Source organism: Dromaius novaehollandiae, chromosome 3 (assembly GCF_036370855.1).
Source record: "Dromaius novaehollandiae isolate bDroNov1 chromosome 3, bDroNov1.hap1, whole genome shotgun sequence".
NCBI lineage: Eukaryota > Metazoa > Chordata > Aves > Casuariiformes > Dromaiidae > Dromaius > Dromaius novaehollandiae.
The window spans coordinates 128490158-128511278 of NC_088100.1; the positions used below are offsets into that span (position 1 = coordinate 128490158).

Consider the following 21121-nt stretch of genomic DNA (forward strand, 5'->3'; position numbering starts at 1 on the left):
ATGGCTTCTGAGTAAAAACTTCATATCTCCTCACTTATATTTTTTTACTTGGAATTCTATGTATAATGAGTTTAAATTCTCAGGGTGCTTACATTTCACAATAACATCTTGTGGGTGGCTTTTTTTTTTTTCTCCTAACTTTGTTCTTAAATGGCAAATGACTTGTCAGTCTCTAGAGACTGGCAGTTCAGCTTGAGTGGAAATATTCCTTAATTTAACTTTTTTTTTTTTTTGTCTGCCTCTTTCATTATGTTAATGCAACTTGAAAAAAAATCTAGTTTGGCAAGGTCTTCCGAGATAAGAAACAACCCTTCCCCCAACCTGATGGTATTAAATTTGCTACATGGTGCTAGAGAAGGCATAGGAGGGTGAAATTTGAGTAGTCTGGAACTACTGGAATATATTTCTGCTGATCCTAGTCTGATGCTGTATTGGGCAACACATCCCAAACTATTGTGGACTTTGACTTTGCTTTGATTCTTAGCCCTGCTTCAGCCAGGCTCGTGATCCAGAGCATAACACGAATGAATGAGGCAGGTTTGTGATCCCATCCGTAGCTGATGTAACCCAGCCCAGGGTGGAGAATCAGACTCTTAATTAGCTGAACTTTGGCAGTCTGCAGAGTTTTTACAATATCTGCAATTACAGATCATTGTCTTGAAACATTGTCTGCATAGCTTGTATTTAGTGCAGGCACTGTAATTAACAGGTTCTCTTGCTTTAGTCTACTCTTAAAGTCTCCTTAAATGAATATTAGCAATAGAAAATCACAGATTCAGACCAACTCTGAATTATTTTAAGAAAGCATTTACTTAGTGTCAGCAAAGGATTTTGTTTTCTCAAGTCACTTTGTAGTCTGGTTTGCTTCTTTCCAAACAAAGTAGCTTGTGTGTACAGTATTGTTTTGAAATAAAAATAGAAGCAAAATGTTATTGTTTTAACAGGTATTTGTATATGTAACTGCAGATGAGCATGAATTTGTTCTGTGTCCATGAGAGATTAAAAGTGCAATTTCATGTGCAAATGCAAGCATATCTGTTGGAGGAAATGTAGCTTGATAAATCTGTTGCTAATGTGGGACAAGGCCTGCATAGCCTTTTTGAGCGCTTCTGGGGCAGAAGCGCTGGAGTAGTGTCAAAATCAGTCTGAAGTGTAAGAAGAGATTTCCTGGAGTGTGACAGGAGGTGAAAAACCTTAAGCAACTTCTTCATATGGTTAAGCTATGAAGACTTAAAAACTGCAGTGTTGTAAAGATGTGGACCTTGGTTCTGTGGTAGAAGTTGGTGTAAAGGAGGCTGTATAGTTCTTACGTGGTTGCTTTTCTCCTCTCAATGCTGGTGCGTTTCTGCGTTAAGTCAGCTACGCATTTGGCAGCAGCCAAAGGAAAGATGACATGGAAAATAAAACCTTGTCGCTTGTGTGTATGGGGGGAGAAGGGGGCGGGGGGCACTTCTTCCACAAACTTGGTTAATCTAACTAACTGGGATCCCTGAGGTCATTTCATTTTGACCAAATATTAAATAAGTTATGCAGAATGTATATATTTTTTTTCTTTTTAGCTGTGGAACTCAGTGGTGGGTTGCCTATGTGTCTGTATCTATAAGATACATATATCCACATGCATATCACTTCATTGTTCAGTGACTTAGGCCATCTATAATGGAGATATGATGGGGATGTATGTTCTGTTGTATAATATTTTCTTTTTACAAAGGGTAAAAAGTAGCAGCAGATATTTTTTGCAGGAAATTTTCTGACAAGAAGGAATTACCTTGAAGAGTGTTTTTTTTGTTTTTTTCATTATCCCCCTAGAATTACTTTTCTGCAAAAGCTGAATATTAGCTAACAAAAACAAAATAAATATTGCTCCTTTCACTTGGCTTACAGTCCTCAGTGACACTTGGGAAGTGTTATTGTCATCCCGCTGTACCAACAAATGCTGTACTTTGATCCCTTGAAGCAGGGAGTAGGATGGCAGTGGGCCAGGCTGCTCTTGTCTAGACGATGCCCTGTTTGGAAAATGAAGTGAAGCCCTAGCCAAACTCTGACTCTTTTACCTTCACTTACGTACTTCAGAGTTTCGGTGGCCTGTTTCCTGATCCATTTTCTAGGAATGCTCACAGGGCAAAATTTCCCTGGTACTTGAAGAATTAGGAGAGCTGCGCTGGGGCGGACTGCTCTCCGGAGCTGGTGATCTATTCCCCATTCCATATGAATGACAGCTGCCTACTGCTAATCGAAGGTAGATAATTCTTTAGCTCGCTTGGCATCAGTTCATGCTGGATGCCCAAGGCCAAATTTTCATGAAAATAGATGGATGTTACAGTAACTCGGCGAAACTTTTGGGGTTTTTTTTCCCCTCTAAATTAAAGCTTTGGCACAAATAACTCAAAATCATGTGTGAAGATGGATGATTATTTTAGTTGAGACTTTCAAGCACTGTAAGCTAAGTTTTTGTTGCTGAGACATCCACAATGTAGTCCTTGGTGCACTTGCATTGGTGCATGGTCTTTTAATTGCAGTAGTAGTCTGTTCCCTGTCCTTTATTCCTGCCTCGGTTCCTGTCGCCTTCTGTGCACAGGGAGATCCTTGGAGAGAGGTAGTCCTGTGGCTAAGACATTCAGCCAGAATGTTCTGGATATGGATGGGGCTTTGGATCTTGCATTTTAGTCCCATTACCAGAACGCTTTCTCTGTTGGCTCTCACTGCGGTGGGGGGATATAGTTCTTCAGTGCTAGGACCACCTTTTCCATCAACACTTTGATATCTCCAGTGGAGACTGATGGAAAAATGTAGAAAATAACAAATAGAAGTCACACAATGAGCTACCTTCATGGTTTCTGTAGACCAAGCTGTCTTCATTGAGGGCTCCTTGCATCCCTCAGCTTCTTCACAAGCTGCATCTCTTTTAGTTTCAGCTACTGCCTGCAGCTCCCACTTTGTCCTTTGCGCCAGACTTTCTTTGCACACTCTGTTCTCATTTTTTTCCACATTCTGTCAATCACTTTTCAGGATGTGCCGTCTGTAAATCTGTGCAGAAGGGCAGAGATATGGAGAACTGCCCTGGAATGCAGCATGGTAATAGCTGCCATCAGCTGGTTTTTTTCTTTTTCTTATTTTAAAAAAAATGGCCAAAGTTGATAGTTTTGCTTAGCAACTGATGGAATTCTGCTTGTCTGGCATTTCCTATGCTGTTTTTTCTTAATCCTCTCTAAAATCAACAGGGCTCTACCATTGCTTTCCAGAACGAGCCCTGAAATTTTGGAATTCATCAGATGTAGCATTCAAAAGTTAACACGTTTGTATCCAAACATAGTGGTGCCATCCATTTCAGCCTTGCAGACTTGGCTGTTAAAGATGATACTTGAATTGTGTCAAAGCAGTGAAAGTGGATTCTAATCCACTTTGGAATTACAGAAGAGAAAGGGAAGATGTTTTTGGATTGAATTGTCTTTGCTGCGATGGAAAATTTTGGGGAAGAAAGTGGAAGACTTCAATTACAAGTGTGGAAGCACGTAGGTAAATATTTTGTGATATTTCAAATACAGAGCTAAGTGTTATCAACTTAATTATGCATTTTAAATTTCTAATGTACTCTGCAGGTCTGCTCCTAATGATGAGACAAAGCAAAGTGACAGTAAGAAAGAAGAGAATTTCGGAGCATGTAGGCTCTGGAAGGATCTGTGTGAACTTGTACATTGGTTGCAGAAAGGTAATGAATCTGCTATGGAAGAGACGTCAGCAAAAATACGTATTTTTGAAGAATGCGGAGCAAATGGCTTTTTTCATACTTGGAGAAGAGGCTGCCTGCAAAGAAAGAGGCCATTTCCCCAGGATGGGAATCTGAACATATAAAATATGTAGAGAGATTCTGCTGGCAGCTAGTAGCCTTCCAAAAACGTGAATATTTAGGAGATGGTGTTATGAAAACATCAAGTAACTTATTTGAAAACAAAGCTTTGTTTTTATATCTGTTCCTTGCTAGAGCAAATGTTAACTGTGTAAGCTCAATAAGCAGAACTGGTCGCATACATGGACCCTTTCTTTGGCTACTTAAAAAAAAATTTGGAAACTGAAAACAAAATGTTCTCTTTCCTGCTGAGCAGACCTCAGTCAAAATATCCAGCAGGCTGCAGGAACAATTGAGTAGACCTAATGTGGAATACAGTCTCCTGACAGGCCATACCCTTTCACGGGATCGCTAGGGGCGAATTGGCATCTCCAAACCTGTCGTGGAAAACGTCAAACTGTTGAATTGCTGAAACATCAACTGATGAATTTCTGTGAGCTATATATTTCTAAATAGCTCTTCCTGACTTCTTGCTGTATCCACTTCTAATTGGAAGATGACACTTATTTCAGAGTAATATCATCACTCCTGAAGCAAATTAAAATTTCATGTCCCCTGCCTCCCCCCCTGCTGGCAGTAAGAGCATCTATATCGAGAAATTGAAGTAGCAATTCTTTAAATTCACACTTTTCTTTAATCCAGATTGTTGCACTACTTTGGGCTTGACTTAAGTTTGACATACTCAAACCTTCTACATATCTTTCAGATATATTTTTGAAGTCACATAGGCAAACTGTGAAAGAACTGGGAAGCTTGTACTGAAAGCTGGTGAATAGGAAATGCTGCTTATTTTCCTCTCTTTTAACACTTTACTGATACGATAAAATTCCTAATGGAGTCCCATAGTTTACATTATGTGAGTTAAGATTTTATATGAAATAAGACGATGGCTTTTTAGCTCCTATTTCTTTTAAAATGTCATATCTCCAAGAGAATGATGGACTTTATTTTTTGTAACTAATCATCTAACACCTGGGGTTGCTGTTTGACATGCCTATACAAGATTATGTACTTTAAGGGGATTTACTTTTTATAATTAAACTGAGAACACATAGTTAATAAGAAATTTTGATCAGAGGAAAAAACTTTACCATACTTTGGCAGTATATTAAATTCTGTTCCGCTCTTAAGAAAATAAGACTCTGTAATGTAAATCTAAATAAATTGCTACATACAGGTGTACATATGGTTTTGCCACCCGGTGTTCAAAATTGAGTTTGCATGAAAATGAAAGGATTTTCTTAAATTTGAGTGTGTTAAAGCTGTGAATGTATCTCCAGGAATACAGCACACTGAGTTTGCTTCAAGCGTGAAGTGCCCCTTTGACTGTTAGCATTTTCCAGAAGTTAACATTCCCTGCAGTTCTCCCCTGTTGCTGTTCCAGATGATTTTCTGATGCTTTCTTTAAAAAAAAAAAAAAGGTTTCTGAATCAGAGTGCTTTTTCTAGCATACTACTACTTTGGGCTGAGGTTTTTATCATTCAGATAAATCACAAAAAGGCAGAAGAGCTCTTGGGCTGCTGTTAAGAAAAGTGGCTACCGGGATTGTTTTATGGCAGAGTGCGAGCACATCAGTCTGCTTTTGTCAGAGGAGAAACCCTGTTCATTTTTATTCTCCTTGATCATAAAACAGCCTGTTGGAGGATTACCTTTCAGTAGGTACTTCATCTTCAGAAGTACATTGGAGAAAATGGGGAGGCATTAGAATAGAATTTGGAGTACCTCTTTTCAAATTCTCATGAATGTTGCTTATTTATTTAACATTTCCCCACGGAGAAGATAGCTAGGTTGTGCCACAGATCATGCTTCCTTTGCCAGCTTTCCGAGGGTTTTGCTACCTCCCTGTGGGATTCAGGATGTCCAAAGGAATTTCCTAGAGGGTGCTGAGAAGAGGCACTCTAAAGCAGCACTGGCTGAGTGTACAGCTGCCTGCAGCTTCCACCTCTTAGGTGGGACCTCTTAGGCACTAAACATCTTGGCTTGATGTTTCAAGGGGCAGCAGGTTTTGTTAGCACCCTCAGTCAAGAGACCGCTTGTTAAACGGACGTGGGACTGCAGTTTAGAAAACTGGGTTGTGATTTCCCTACCTCCCACCTGCTGTCACCTCTTTTGCTTATAGAATCTGCTCTGTGATCTTTCCTGTCAGATGAATCCGGGAAGCTGCGGTTCATAAATTTCAGTGGTTAGACTTAGGAAAATCTTCCAGGGAGATATCAGTCTAGATCCTGATGCAGGACCTGAAGTGCAAGTTTTTATGTCCCTCATGACAGTTATTAGCACTGTTGTATCTTCGTATTCTCATCATATGTATAAATGTCTTTTCCTTCATTGCCTTTCTAGTTAGATGTACGCCCTCTCCTAAGCTGTCAGGGAGTCTATAGTCTGATTGTGCACTGCATGAGGAGGATTTCTTTTGTATCTGTTTGGAATTTCCTGTTTCTTAGTTTTATAAATATTATCTGATCCTTGTGTTATGCAACAGGTAGAACAAAATATCTCTTCTTCTGCTTCTTGACATCCCTTTGGTGTTTGCAACCTGGAATGTAGAGTGCTTTTTTTTGGTTAGAGACTTCCATGGGTATTCTGTTTTGCAAGTTTGTTCGCCTTGAATTGTCAGGATGCTTTACCTATAATACTGATTATTATATTAAAATTATTATAAACCAATGTTTTCTTGTAAGATTATTAAAAAATAGTCTAATGATTATAGTATTACTGATAATCGGGAAACTGCACCTCCTTCCTGTAATAATAGTACAGTGTTCTTTATGGTAGGCTGTATTTAAAACAAACAAAACAACCTTTTTGTTTGGCATCTGCCTGTTTCATTCATTAGGGGGCACTGCACAGCTACAGAAAATCAGTGGGTTTTGCAGAGGAACTTGAATGCATTTCCAGTGATGCCGTTTCACTTTTCAGAATCTCCTATTCCAACTTATCTAGGAGTAGTGTAAGATAAAGGGCATTGTTGTAATTTAAGGTCATTTTTGACTAAGACTGTTTCTGGTAGCAGTTTATGGTAATTGAGGCTAGAAAATCTCGAATTCAATTTCTGTCTCACAAAGCAACATCTCTGTAGCAGTTCAGAACACTATATGTATCACTATTTTTGTTAGTCTTATTTTTGCTCGAATTTGTCCTGTGCTTACACCATGCCTTTTGCTCCCTGCCATATCTCCTGTGATACCCTTTCAAGCAAATGGCAGAATATGCTATGATCTAAAAAGCCTTGTTTTCAAAGAAACTAGGCCAGAAACAATCTTAACTGTTGCTGAAGGGTGGTGACCAGCCAGAGATGATAGGAAATCCAGTCAAACTCTGGCGATGCACGTTGGCGAAGAGGCAAAGAACCTCCTTTGAACTCTTGTGCAGAAAAGATGCAGAATCTTAGAGGTAGTTACACCTTTCTTTTAGTTTCAGGATTTTTTCCAGCAGTCCTGCACCTGCCTCATTTGTCTTAGGTCCTCTCTGTTGTTCAGTTAGCAGAATATGGTGGCAGTAGGCTGTTCGTTCTTGGACCTTGACCTTTCTTGAAGTAAAGCCTGTTGTGATGTATTGTGAGCTCTGTTTCTGTGCTGGTTTCATTAGTAGGCACTCATGGCTAATTTAATTTAGGTCAAGAGTATGACAGATGACTACATGAACTAGAGCTGCAAAGAATAAACCTCATGCCATCCTTATGGCTAAAAATACAAAGAAAGTAGTTATTGGCATAGACACCTATTGCACTGAATGATGGACTCTGGTCAGGGAAAGAATTAACACTATTCTGTGACCTATTCAAATGTCAAATGTGAATGTGTTGTATTCAGTGGGATTTTGGAGGACAGCAGTTACGTTTCACACTGGATGCCAACAGTGCAATTGTACTCTTTCCAAGGGGGTTTACCTTTCTGGTTCATGCCAGCCTGTTACCTGATTTTACCACCTCTGTCAAAATATATCTTTCAATCATGTGGAGTGAGTTCTTGATGATGTATAATAATCCAAACCCCTTATCTCTTCTTAATCCTGTAAATAATTGATACCTCTGTTTTATGCTCAAGCCACAGCCATACACAGGGAAATTTTTTGTTGACTATAAACCAAAACACTTTCATGCTTAAACTAAAACATTGAGGATGGAAATCTTATTCAGCATTTTAGGCTAAAGAAGAGCAGGTTTTGTTCTAGTGAACTCATCTGTTATAGCAATAGTCAGGCACCAAATACTAGTATTAAACCTTCTACTACAATCTTAGTTTATGACTCTGTTGCTTTGTCTTTTAAGAAAAGTCAAGTTAGTATTTGAAGGCTGTAGCTGTGTACTCTGATGGAGACTTTTTAGAGCTTTGTACCTACCTAACGTTAGGTGCCACTTTCTGTGCTGACGAGCAAGCGTCCAATCAACCCCTTCGGGGTTGAATGTTCACGTCCTCTTCCCCATCCTGTCTGCTTATGGTTTTCTATCTGCGTCTTGCGTGAAGGATCATGGTCCTGGTGGACAACAAGCTGCACACAAGTCAGCAGAATACCCTCGCAGCAATGAAGGCCAATAACCATGAACCCCATATTGTGCTGTATTAGCAGGAGTCTAGCTAGCAGGTGGAGGGAAGTGGTTGTTCCTTTCGATTTACCACTACTGAGAATTTTTTTTCGATATATACTGAAACAAGTCCAGGGGTGGGCCGTAAAGATGATGAGGGGAACGAGCATGTGATGTAGGAGTGGGCTTGTTCAGTCTGGAGAAAGGAAGGCTAAGGAGGGCTCTTCCTGCTGTCTTTGGCAATAACAGCGTGGGGGGTATAGGGAAGACAGCCACGCTCTGCTTAGAGGTTGCCTAGTGGAAGGGCAGGAGTCAGCAAGGGAAATTCTGATTAGCTTTCAGGAAAAAAAAAATCACCATGAGGGTTTTTGAGCATTGGAACAGGTTGTCCAGAAAGGTTGTGGTCTCTCCATCCGGAGAGAGTCAAAACTCAATAAGGCCCCAAGTAACCCGACTGAAGTTGACCCTGCTTTGAACAGGGGGTTGGATAAGATGACCTGCGAGGTTCCTTCCAACCTAAATTACTGAATGATTAAGCTGTCAGTGAGGTGAGAGCCTTTATAATCTTCTGTTTACAAATGCGATGAAGGTTTCCTTAGCTTTTAGTCCAGCTCTTCTGTCCCGAAAGCTCCCCTCATGCACTTTGTACAAACATACATACTTCCCACAGGTCTGATCCTGTCCTGTCCAATGGTGCATATCCATATCTCCTTCCTCACTTATTTTTCTTAAAATGTAGCACCTTTAATTGGTTCCTTTTGGGTAACGCGAGGTGAATCAAACTAGTTTTGTGCTGAACGCATGTGCCGAAGTTTGTCCGTATCCGAGGGACTGGTGGCGGCTGCTCTAATCTTACTGAGTTTAGGCCGTTCGTGGAGAATTGTCTCCCTTGTCTGTGTCAGTAATGCGCCTGGTTATTTGATTGTACTTGGTAATAAACGGGAGCACACAAAAACAGTAAATGGTTGGATTTCTTTTCCCTAGGTCAGGCTTCTGGGTACGCGTGTACCAAAATGCTTGTAACACTTCTTGTGTTTGACTTTCAATGTTTGCAGCAATTAGAAGAAAAGAGTGAGGATGAAGAGGATAAAGAGTGCTTAAAGCAAGCAATAACTGCCCTACTGAATCTTCAAAGCAGTATGGAAAGGATATGCTCCAAAAGTCTTGCAAAACGAAGGCTTAGGTAAACACGTTTCTGTTTTTCCTGCTTTCTGCTCTTAATGCTTTGCTATAAATCCAGGGCTCCCAGTTTCCTCTTTTAGTAAACAATGAACAAAATAGTTTGTGACAAGCCTGCTTTTTCAGAGGAAGTGACATCAAAGCCAAGATAATTTGTTATTGTTTTAAAACCGTTCGAATTTCTATGCGTCTTCGCATACTGGTAGTTGAGACGTCCCGCGGATTCACTGGTAAGTAGAAAATCACAGCATTTGCAGGTTAATTATGCTCAGTTAATAAATGCTGGTGTAAAAGTATTGTACACGTGCATTTCTGTGTGACTAGAAGGGAATGTTCTTGATTTTGAAACTACTTGAAAGTAATCTGAATGGCTTTTTGTACAAAGGCTAGTTAAAATTACTACTAGTATTCAGTTGCACTGTTGCAGGAAATTCTTCTATTTTACAATCTGGTATTTGTTTTAACATTAGAATTTCTGCAGCATTCTCTTTACTAGGTATTTGCATTTGTTAAAACTTTGCTCTTAAAATTGTTTCAAAACTTTATTCACCAAAGAAGTTCTGTACTGTGAAGTATAATCTTTAAGCTTGGACATGAACGTATTTAACAGCTTGTTTTCTCTAAATCTGCTTCTTTCAAATTGATGCATTCTAAAATAGTTTGACAACTATGGAAATGAGTGATATGCTAAGAAGGTACTCTAATGGCTTGCCTACTTCTGGTTGCTTGTGTTTAGGTAAAACATTTATTGCATACAAGATAAGTAGAAAATTCTTCAGATGGGCTACTGAGAAAAAAACGTTTGTCAAGTCCTGTAACAGTGCTTTTGGTAGAAGAGTCCTGATACTCGGTTCTGAAATTGTATTCTCAGTGGAATTCTCGTCACTCAGAAAATAGATTATCTTGTGTTTTTGTGGTTAGTGGTGGTTGTGGTTTTTAAAAATAAATATACTAATAGGCTGCCTTTCTCCCATCCTTCACCGAAGTGAATCTGCATGCCGATTCTATACTCAGCAGATGAAGGGGAAACAGCTAGCGATTAAGAAAATGAATGAAATCCAGAAAAATATTGATGGTTGGGAGGGTAAGGACATTGGACAATGCTGTAACGAGTTCATCATGGAAGGAACGCTCACACGTGTAGGAGCAAAGCATGAGAGACACATATTTCTGTTTGATGGCTTGATGATTTGCTGTAAGTCAAATCATGGCCAGCCAAGACTTCCTGGTGCTAGCAATGCAGAATATCGTCTAAAAGAAAAGTTCTTTATGCGAAAGGTACAAATCAACGATAAGGACGACACTAACGAGTACAGGCATGCTTTCGAAATCATCTTAAAAGATGAGAACAGTGTTATTTTTGCTGCTAAATCGGCTGAGGAGAAAAACAACTGGATGGCAGCATTGATATCGTTGCAATACAGAAGCACCCTGGAAAGAATGTTGGATGTGACAATGTTACAGGAGGAAAAAGAGGAGCAGATGAGATTTCCAAATCCTGAGCTTTATAGGTTTGCAGAACCAGACTCTGAAGAGAATATCGTGTTCGAAGAAAACATGCAGCCCAAGTCTGGAATCCCTATCATCAAGGCTGGGACTGTTGTCAAGCTCATTGAGAGGCTGACTTACCACATGTACGCAGGTGAGGCATGTTATTTATATAGCCAAAAGAGGTGTCGACGAGGCTACGCTTCTCTTTTTCCCTGTTACTTTAAATACCTCCGGCAAAATGCATACAGTATATTGAAAGGGAATATGCTTTGCCTTGCAAATATTCTGAAATGCTTTTTGAATGAAGGTTTGGATTCGTGAAGAAATCTTTCTGCAGCTTTGTAAGCTGTAGGAATTAAAACTGTGAATCCTGTTTGGCTGAATTTAGTGGGATACGTGTATGCATAAAGCTATTCTCCTGCAAGGGACGAAGGGGGGCGGCGCCTGCAGGAATTGAGCTCTAGACAATACTTTTTCCTGTATGCCCCAGGCGACAAGAATTGCCTGCTCTTGGGACTTCCAAAGCTGGGGTGGTATATGAAGGGCCAGCATTTCAGGAGGGAATTACGGCCCGGTTCTTTCAGTTAAGGTTATAAACTCTTACCTGTGCCCGTGCTGATGTGCAATGAGTATGCAGCAAACAGACGGAATAATACCCGTTTGCTAGAGGTAGTCATCTGCATAATTTAGCCTTAGCACTTAGCCTTAATCAGAATTTCAGTGGAGATTTGATTTGAGAACTTTTGACTACAAGTTTGTTTGGGCTGAAGAGACATGAAAAGCAGTTGCATGAAACGGATCATGCAGTCCACCCTCAGTGTGTGCTGTTTTTCGGGATAATTTCCCAGTATTTTCTTCAGCTCTGCTGAAAAGTTTGGGGGTTTTTGATTCTGTGTTTATGGTAGTTATTCTAAATCTTTGTGCACTTTACTATTAGTGCATCTCCTCATATTCAACAATGGTCTCCCCCCCCCCCTTTCTTTTTTCTTTCCTTTTACTCCTTTCTACTGTGATTATCCTAAATTGTTCTGTAGCTCAGTCCTGATGGCACTGAATACCTAGCATAGAGCAGGAATATTTGTTTGGAAGAGGCAAGGAATAAGCTGAATATAATTAGGACAGTTTTGTGGGTTTGTTTATTTACTCCATTACTTTTATTGCTCTCTTCCACATTGCCTTCAGTTTAGCTTTCCTAACATTAATTAGAAACATAAATGCAGTATCTTGCCTGCAGTTTTTACCAGAGCTGTTTTGTGACCATGCTCATATTGTAACTTTATAAACCTTTAGCTTTTGGCTTAAAATTTTACAGGCGTGATTTATGACATAGTTTTATTTTTTGGAAGTTGGAATAAAACCATTCAGCCTTAGAGAAAGGAAGGCTTTCTTTCTTTCTTTCTTTTTTCTTTTTTACTAGAATTGTATTTGGCAGAGAACTAACAAAAATAGTACCTTTTAGTGCCCTTGCGAGCATTTGCTTTGTTTTGGCTAGCTTGCGTACCATTGAGAATTGCCCTTTCCACATACACAGCGGCTTTGGCGCAGTAACCGAGGCGTTGTTCCAAGCGTTCATAGCATGCTCCAAGCTTCGTCTCTGTTCAGCAAGCCATGAACTACGTTCTTGAGTTCCATAAAATGAAAACAGCTGTTTTTAAAGAACATGTGGCCTGTTGAAGTAGGTCTCCTCTGTTGATTTTTTGCATCTGCATGTCTTTTTGGCTTTTCTAGCCCACAGGACAGCAAGGAAGAAGTCTGACTGATTGATTGATTAGATCTACCCTCTTCCACAGTCATTTAAATCCCTGCACTTAACAGCCCCTACTTAATGAAGCCATAAGTAGGATGCTTGAAGGCTAAAGTTACTGTCTTGTGTGACCTTGACCAAACCATTCTACATCAAAACTAAGGATGTGGGTACTGTTAGACAGGCTGGTACAATTTGACCAAATTAAAAACACACATATATATATATATAGGATGATCTTGTGATGTATTGATTTAGCCTGTGTTTGCAACCCTAAAGATCTTAGTTCGGCATGTGGATCTGATGCTGAAATGCTAGGTTCAAAGTCATTTCTCCGTACTCCTATTTTTCATTATACACCTTCTGTTTTATAATTAGTTTTCTGTGAGGAAAAATGTAGTCATTCTAACTATTCTTTGCTGTCTTTTCTAGGGGAACAAAGGAATACAGATTTAGTGACTCAGCCAAAAAGGCTCTGTTGCACAGGAAACGAGGTCCATTTACTATGTAAATCATTCCGTGTTTTGTTGCATTTTATGAGATGCAGTGAGTTAGGCAACAACTTTCCATGGTAACCCTTCAGTTATTCTTTCCTACATGTAGCAGCTGAGTTCAGGGCTTCTGTTTTGCTTTGAGGTTTGAGGCACAGGAAAATGAGTATCCTGGTGGTATCTAGCCAAACAGCTAGAGATTGCAGAATTTCTTTTCTTGCCTCACACAGGGTTGTGTACGCACAATTGTAATCTTAAAAGAATGTTACCGACTTTATATAAATAAGCCACAAGAGCAAGCCCTTACTTTTCTGATGCAGCTTTTCTCTGGTGCAGCGTGACGGGGTAGGTAGCCCGTGCTCTTGACAGTCTAGACACCCTTTACTGTAGCTCTGCATCTTCGCTGGGTTCTTATCTTTGTAGGTCAGATACTCTATGGAGTGATTACAGGCACAGTTGCATAGGTTGTGCCAACTTGCTTCAGGTTGCTGAAGAGCGGTTGAGTGAGTTGTATCCTGAAGAGTAAATGGGCCATGTACAGCCAGTAGTCGACTCAAATCAGGGCTCGACTTTTTCACCGTGTACGACGAATCTGTGTCCCATTTGCAGCAATGGGTGTCTGACCCCCCCCTTTTTTCCCTTCCCTCACCTCCATGACACATGCACAGTAACAGCTTCCCCGCAGGACTTTTTCCCTGTTTCACTGCAAAATAGAGACTGCCTGGTGGCCTAGCTCTTCCCCAGCGGTGCTGTGAAGGGCTGAGACACGCAGTCACCGCCAGAACTAGTACAGGGACATACCAGAACGTGTGGAAACCCATAACCATCCTGCAGTGGAGCAGCTAAGAAGGACAAATCTCCTCTGCAAAAGCCACTTCCCATATATTTTTACATGAGCGAAACTGTCCTTCAAATAGAAGTTCAGATTTTGGCCCTATCTGCATATTCTGGGGTTTGTATGTGCTTAATGTGCATCTGTGTTCATTATCTCCTCCTTTTCCTGATATTTGTGTGAGAGCAGCTAGGTTAGGAGATACCAAAGTTTGAAAGTTATGGCAATTTTTTTTTTATCTATAGGGCAGTGCTCTTCTATTTTTAAAGCTTTGATATGTTAAGAGTGCTTGTGCGTCATCATAGTGTCCGTTTCCTTTCTTAAGGAATTCAAGGGTGATTATTTATAAATCCTTGTAGAACAAGTTATTGTTCTTTTTTAGCTTTCAAATTGGCTGTATTGAAGAGAGAATTATCACATGAGCAGACATCCTGACTAACTAGTGTTGTCTGTTTTTTTTAACACTTGCTCATATATTGTACACTATTTTAAGTTACAGATTTTGCTAGTGAGATAACAAGGTGAGGTTTGATTTTCTGATTTACTTCGTATGAAATTCAATGTGTTTTTTGGATTTAAGAGCTGACCCTACCTGTAAATAACAGTAGTTAGGACTCAGAGCCTGCAGGGATCTGAAAGCATTAGTGCTATAGAGTCTTTTCTCTCTTTCGTGGAGACAAAATCTGTCTAGGGTGCATGCTGCGTACAGAACGCAAACTGCGAAAACCTGAGTCACCGTGTTTAGTTATATACTTGTTTTTAGGAAGCGTGTTTTGCAGTTAGGAGATCAGCGTGGGATATTGAAAGGCGAGCCCTTGGCTATAGAGCGTTGCTGAGTGCCGCAGCTCCCGTTACCTGTTAACTTCTCTAAATTCTTAGGTGCCGGTTGATGTCTCTATGTACCGAGCTTTTGAAGTCAAATTTTAAATGTTTCTCCTGGCCTTGCTAGTTTGCGCTGTGGAAAAAAAGGAGAGGGGGGAGGACACTAAGTTCCCAGCCTGAAGAAAAGGTGTCCCTTTTTTTTGTTTACCTGTAAGTTGCTCCATCTGTAACATCTCTTTCTGCTTTCCAAACCAATAGCTGCCTCGCAGGTTGGGAAGGACCAGTGATGCCCATGGAGCAAGGGGCAGTGGGCACCTGGGGACATGCTCGTCCTCTGGAAACTGCATAAAAGCCATGTATTTGTATCGTGGGGGTGGTGGGAACAAGCAGGATGTGCTTTCTGCAGCAGGATTTGGAGGTTTGCCTTTGAAAGGGCTTTCAGGCTGTGCAGTTTCAAGGGGGAGGGAGCAAGAGGTATTACGATAAGAAAGATGGAGTAATGAAGGAAATGAGAGGATAAAGCAGAATAGTTGGCGCATGGTCCAAGAAATTGGAATTTGAATAGAACAGAAATGCAAGGAGAAGCTGTGTTATACCATACACGATCAACATGTGCAAAGCCCTAGAATAAACTGCTCCCCAGCTCAAGACCTTAGTAGGATTTCAAGAAAGGTAGAGGGTCTGTTCAAGTGGGTAAGAAGCGTGTAAATAGCTAAGAAAGACTTAAAAAAAAAAAAAAAAAAAAAAAAAAAAAAAAAAAAGTCTTAAAACCCCGTGTTCCAGCGAACATAGTTCCAGTCTACCTGTGTAATTGCTATCTAGAGTTTTAAGTCAAATATCATAGTTTTTTTTTCCTGCGTTACAAATACAGCCTATAGGGACTCCTGCTTCAAGTTCTGTGTGCTCTAGTTCAGCCACTCTGTCTTGGAAACATTTCCCATTCGCGTTTGGTTTGTAAATCTGTGTGTGGAGAAGCCTTTGCAACCTGCTCGTTAATCCGGTCCCGTGGTAACGTTAACCTTGTTTCTAGTGAACTCTGTGTAGTGCCAACAGGCTGTCACTGGGTTTCCTCATGCTCGAAAACAAATGGTTTTGCTTTTGTAATCAAGGGAAACACTTCAGTTTTCACTCTGCATACTTGCTTTTAAAACTGTTTTGTATATTTAAATAAAGCCATACGTGAGTGGTCAGTTTAAATGAAATGTATTGATTTTGTTGAAGTGAAACAAATACAACTTCAGAGTATAGCTGTCCGTTAGCTGAAAACACCTTTAGCCTGCCTTAACCACAGCTGGTCACAAGTTGCACCAGTTTGGGGAAGAAATTCTCCCTGAGAAGAGAGTTATGCCATTTCTTTCCAGTGTGATGTTACTTGCTGTGTCATCTGAGTTCTCTTATCCTGGACACTGTCAAAAACAAGATTGTTTACTAGGTGGCTCATTAATAAAATCATCTATTTGTTATCTTCAGAGTTGAGGAAAAAGAATGTAGTCTTTTAATAACTGAGATGACAGTCATTTTTATGAATTCTCAAGTGGAACTAAAATTGCTTTTAAATTCTGCTTTATATTGCTATCTCAAGAGGCTCTGAATTGTTACAGAAGCAATTTTGTTTTACATTATCTCTTCTGTAAACTGCTAGTCCAAGATCTTTAGTTTTAAAGGGTACAACTGACTTAAAATTATTTTAAAGTATGAAAAGTTAGATAATTGCTGACATGAGCACAAAATTATTCTTTTCCTAGACCCCAACTTTGTTAGGACTTTTCTAACGACATATAGATCCTTCTGTAAACCACAAGAGTTGCTGAGTCTGCTGATAGAAAGGTATGTCACTTCTTAAAATATTGTTCAATGAAGTACAACCTGGGTGGGGTTTTTTTTTATTTTTATTTCAAGTCAGGTTTGTAAAATTCTCGTTTTCAAGTTGGTTTTGATTCACTACTAACACATTTGAATGTTGCCAAATTTAAGGATTGCAGGGGTTGCAGGTAAAATCCTTTTTTAAGTAGCTGTAGTTACTTCCAGCATCTGAAGGGTTTTTTTGTCTTCAAAATCTATATTTTGTTAAATACTTTTATGGCATTATTGTAATCATCTCATATTTGTGAAAAGGCATAGATTTATTACTGAATTTAACAGTTGTGCCTATGTGTTTACCAAGAAATAGGGTTCTAACTTGTGGAATCCTTCTGAATTTTGAGCTAGCTTTACTCAACATTCATTCGTCATGTTGTGAGCAAGGTTGGTCTAATAGGCAACTGGTGCTTATACACATCTTCTGTGCTAGATTTGAAATTCCAGAGCCTGAGCCAACAGAAGCTGATCGTATCGCTATGGAGAATGGAGACCAGCCTCTTAGTGCCGAGCTAAAAAGGTTTAGGAAAGAGTACATACAGCCTGTGCAGCTACGGTGAGTATTGCAGCAATGTGAGGCAAAGTGATTTGTTTTTAAAGCCCATGCTGAGTTTGAGGTTGTTGGTGTGCTGATCAGTCTCTTGCACTCACCATTTTTTTTGGAATCTTACGTTTCTGCAAGGCAGTATAGCATAAGTTTGCCACAGAGAGTTATACAGAACATTTTAAATAATGTTCTTTTTTCTGAATGATAGCATTGCTCTGACTTCCTTAAATTTAAAGTAGAAAAATGGTTATAACTGGTTGCTGGTGAAACACAGACAGTAGAGTAATTGCATTTGGTCTACTGATTCTTATGTAGTCCTGTGAGCCCTCCACTACTAAAAGCCTTGAAGTGCTAGACTTGAAGATAAGGCCACGTTGCAGAGTGTTTACTTCCCCTTTACTGTTGCAGAGTGTTAAATGTATGTCGACACTGGGTAGAGCACCACTTCTATGACTTTGAAAGAGATGCTGATCTTCTGCAACGTTTGGAGGAATTCATTGGAACAGTAAGAGGTACTTACATTTTCTTACATGCTTGTATTTACCATAAATCATCCCTTTTCAAAGGTATGGTATGGATCATTTTTCCTTTCAGTGAGTGGATAAAGAGAAATAAGGCTGACTACTTACTAAGTACGTCACAAAGAACACAAAAAAGCTTAATTTAGAAAAAAAATCTGTTAATTCTCCAAAGCACAGCCCATGTTCAAAAGAAAGAATGCATTACTTATATCCTGATAAATATGTCTTAGCTCTATGGTAAGAGGATTGAAATAAATGCAAATTGATAAGACTTCAGTGAGGCTCAGAACAGAATAGCTGTTTTGATTGTCCCCTTAAACTGTAGGGGGGGGTGAGTTTTGTAAAAGATTAATGGTGAAACCACTATTTCTTTAGAGCAAGTGTTCTCCAGATATATTTCACAGTGCGTATCAGACCTGTAGATCACCTTCCATTTGTGATTGTACAGATCTTTCCTGTTAGCTGTCCCAGTTTTTATTACAAGCAACAGGGGCTGTTTGTTTGTAGGAAAAGGTAGTGTTAGAGAAGTATTTAATGGTTATTTAGTAATTAAAGAGAGGAGGAGAATGAGCCAGCTGGTTTAATGCAGATTACTGGTAAATTTTCAATGGACTTGCCATCTTATGCATGAAATTCTTATGGTGTAGAGCTAAACAGGCATTCGGCCCTTGGGTTTTATTCTCAGTGTTGATGCTAAATGCAATTGAGGGAGAAGCTTCTCCTCATTCATTATTTTGCCCTTCTGTTTCTTCTGAGGTAAGCACATACTCTTTCCCAAGGCATAAGTTTTGGGGTGTTCACAGCAGCTCGCTTTGAGCAAAAGAAGGTTAGTTCCCATAAAATCTTTTTGAAGTCAGAAAAGAAAAAAAAAGCTCCTGATTTAGAGCAGGAGCCTTTTGCAGGTGTTCTGATTCGCACTTGGGCGATCCTGGCAGACTTGGCATTGGCTTTTGAGAGATCCTGGAGAGCTGAAGCTCGTTAGATTAGGGTTAGCTTTGTGAGTATTCTTCTTAATGTGTTTGAATGCCTTGTGAGTTCTGCGGAAACACTTACACACTTCTAAAGAATGAACAGTTGCTTTAATGTATTCATTTTGGGGTTTAAATCCAAAGATTTCCAAATTATACTGGCCTCTTTGGAAAAACGGTATTAAGACTAACTAAATAGTGATTTTCTCTTTGTGTGCCAGGCAAAGCAATGAAGAAATGGGTTGAATCAATCACAAAGATAATCAACCGGAAAAAGCAGGCACAAGCCATTGGGCCGAGTCACAACATTACTTTTGAAAGCCCACCGCCGGCGATTGAGTGGCACATAAGCAAACCAGGACACACAGAGACTTTTGACTTGCTCACTTTGCATCCAATAGAAATTGCTCGGCAGCTCACTTTACTTGAGTCAGATTTTTACAGGTAACTTTCCTCCATTGAAAAACACATGACACAAACCAAAATATCCTCCAGCATGAAATTGTTTCTGCGGGCCCCTGCTGTGAAGCCCCACGGTAGGTCAAGGGACTTTACCAATGCTGTATATTAATTGTTATTTTTTCAGCAAAACAATTCTGAAAAATGTACCTCAAAACCCAGTATTTGTCTGGTCTCCCCAAGCTGATGTGCAGAACCTGTGACTGATGCATACTGTTAACTGCATTATGCTCCAGGTATCTCTTGATATTTTCAGGGTAGATCAACCTTTGAGAAATACAAACATGAATTAAATCAATTTTCTTCATATCCTGGTTTGTGAAGCAAATTATGGACCATGTCAGATCTGACCAGATGTCTGTGAGAGATTATTCAGGCGTTGGAAGATCACATTTTATTATGGTGAATGAGATTTAGACGTCATTCTTCATTTAGATGAACAGAGGTGGTTATGAATGATGTAAACTAACAAATATTTACAATCTAAAAAAGAAGCATAGGAATACCAGTCACTCAAGTCATGGGGTGAGCCTAAGAACATAAGAGAGCAGTGATACCTTTTTATTTCCAAATATTAATCTCAAATTCCCTGGAAATTAAGACTTTTTGGAAAAATAGTATCATCTTTCATGCTTCTAATTACACATTTTAATAAATGTGTATACTTTTCTAGGGCTGTGCAGCCATCTGAACTAGTTGGAAGTGTGTGGACAAAGGAAGATAAAGAAATTAATTCTCCTAACCTTCTCAAAATGATAAGGCATACAACTAACCTCACTTTGTGGTTTGAAAAGTAAGTGACTTTCCTAAATCTGCACCAACTCCATTCCTGGGCATCAGAAATATACCGTGAAAAATTCTATTTTGGGAGAATTCGTATTGATGCTACGGTTTGTCCCTGAAAGAATATTGCCTTATTGGTCTCAGGTTTTTATCCTTTTTATCCTTAGAAGAGGACTTCATTCTAAACATTTTCAAAACTGTGTCCAGCTAAGCTTTATGTATTTGTGTTACAAATTAATTTTTGCTTTTGCAAAACTCAAGAACGCTTCAGTAAAACATCATATGTTCTCATGTATTTAGGTGCATTGTAGAAACGGAGAACCTAGAGGAAAGAGTAATTGTAGTGAGCCGGATAATTGAGATCCTGCAAGTTTTTCAAGAGCTAAACAACTTTAATGGTGTCCTTGAGATTGTCAGTGCTATGAACTCTGCAGCAGTGTATAGGTTGGATCACACATTTGAGGTACAGTGAAATGTTTTCCATTTTTGATATGGAAGTGTCATGCATTGCACCTTAGCTACTCTAAAACCTTGTCTCTTCAGTAAGCATTTTCTTTAAAGATAAAACAAGGAAAGCAAAACCCCTAGGGGATGAGTGAGTTAGGCGGTAATACAGAGTTAAGTTCCTGGTTTCAGAAGCAAGAAATCAATCTTCACTTAAAAAGTGCAGAAAAAGGTAGCAAGGTCCTGAGATAGTGGGGTACTGTTCTCATTGCCACTGACCTAAGTATCGGTTGGAGACTGTTACTCTAAATGTTTTTGGTGGGTCACTTCCATGGCCCTGTCTTTCCAGCTAACCTGTTTCATCTCTTCTTAGCAAATTCCAAGTCGCCAGAAGAAGATTTTAGAAGAAGCTTATGAACTGAGTGAGGATCACTATAAGAAATACTTGGCAAAACTCAGGTCCATTAATCCTCCTTGTGTGCCTTTTTTTGGTAAGTAGGTTTGGTTCTGAATGAGCTGTATCATGCACAAGCATCTTGAAAGAATTGAGCTAATGCACTGAACAAAAGTATGAAGAATAGTCAGAAATCAGTTTTAACAAGACAGTC

The 21121-nt window shown here is 39.5% G+C and overlaps 1 protein-coding gene across 4 annotated transcripts in view; it reads left to right on the forward strand.

The window, feature by feature from the left end:
* Positions 1-21121, forward strand: part of SOS1 (SOS Ras/Rac guanine nucleotide exchange factor 1) — a 51357-nt gene that overhangs the window by 23150 nt on the left and 7086 nt on the right. For all 4 annotated transcript variants that reach the window (XM_064510084.1, XM_064510086.1, XM_064510085.1 and 1 more), the window contains 9 exons: positions 9431-9558; positions 10541-11196; positions 16680-16761; positions 17225-17347; positions 17747-17850; positions 19049-19271; positions 19960-20079; positions 20370-20532; positions 20887-21004. In XM_064510084.1, the coding sequence (XP_064366154.1) occupies positions 9431-9558; positions 10541-11196; positions 16680-16761; positions 17225-17347; positions 17747-17850; positions 19049-19271; positions 19960-20079; positions 20370-20532; positions 20887-21004 (1717 nt within the window). The remainder of the gene's footprint in view (positions 1-9430; positions 9559-10540; positions 11197-16679; positions 16762-17224; positions 17348-17746; positions 17851-19048; positions 19272-19959; positions 20080-20369; positions 20533-20886; positions 21005-21121) is intronic.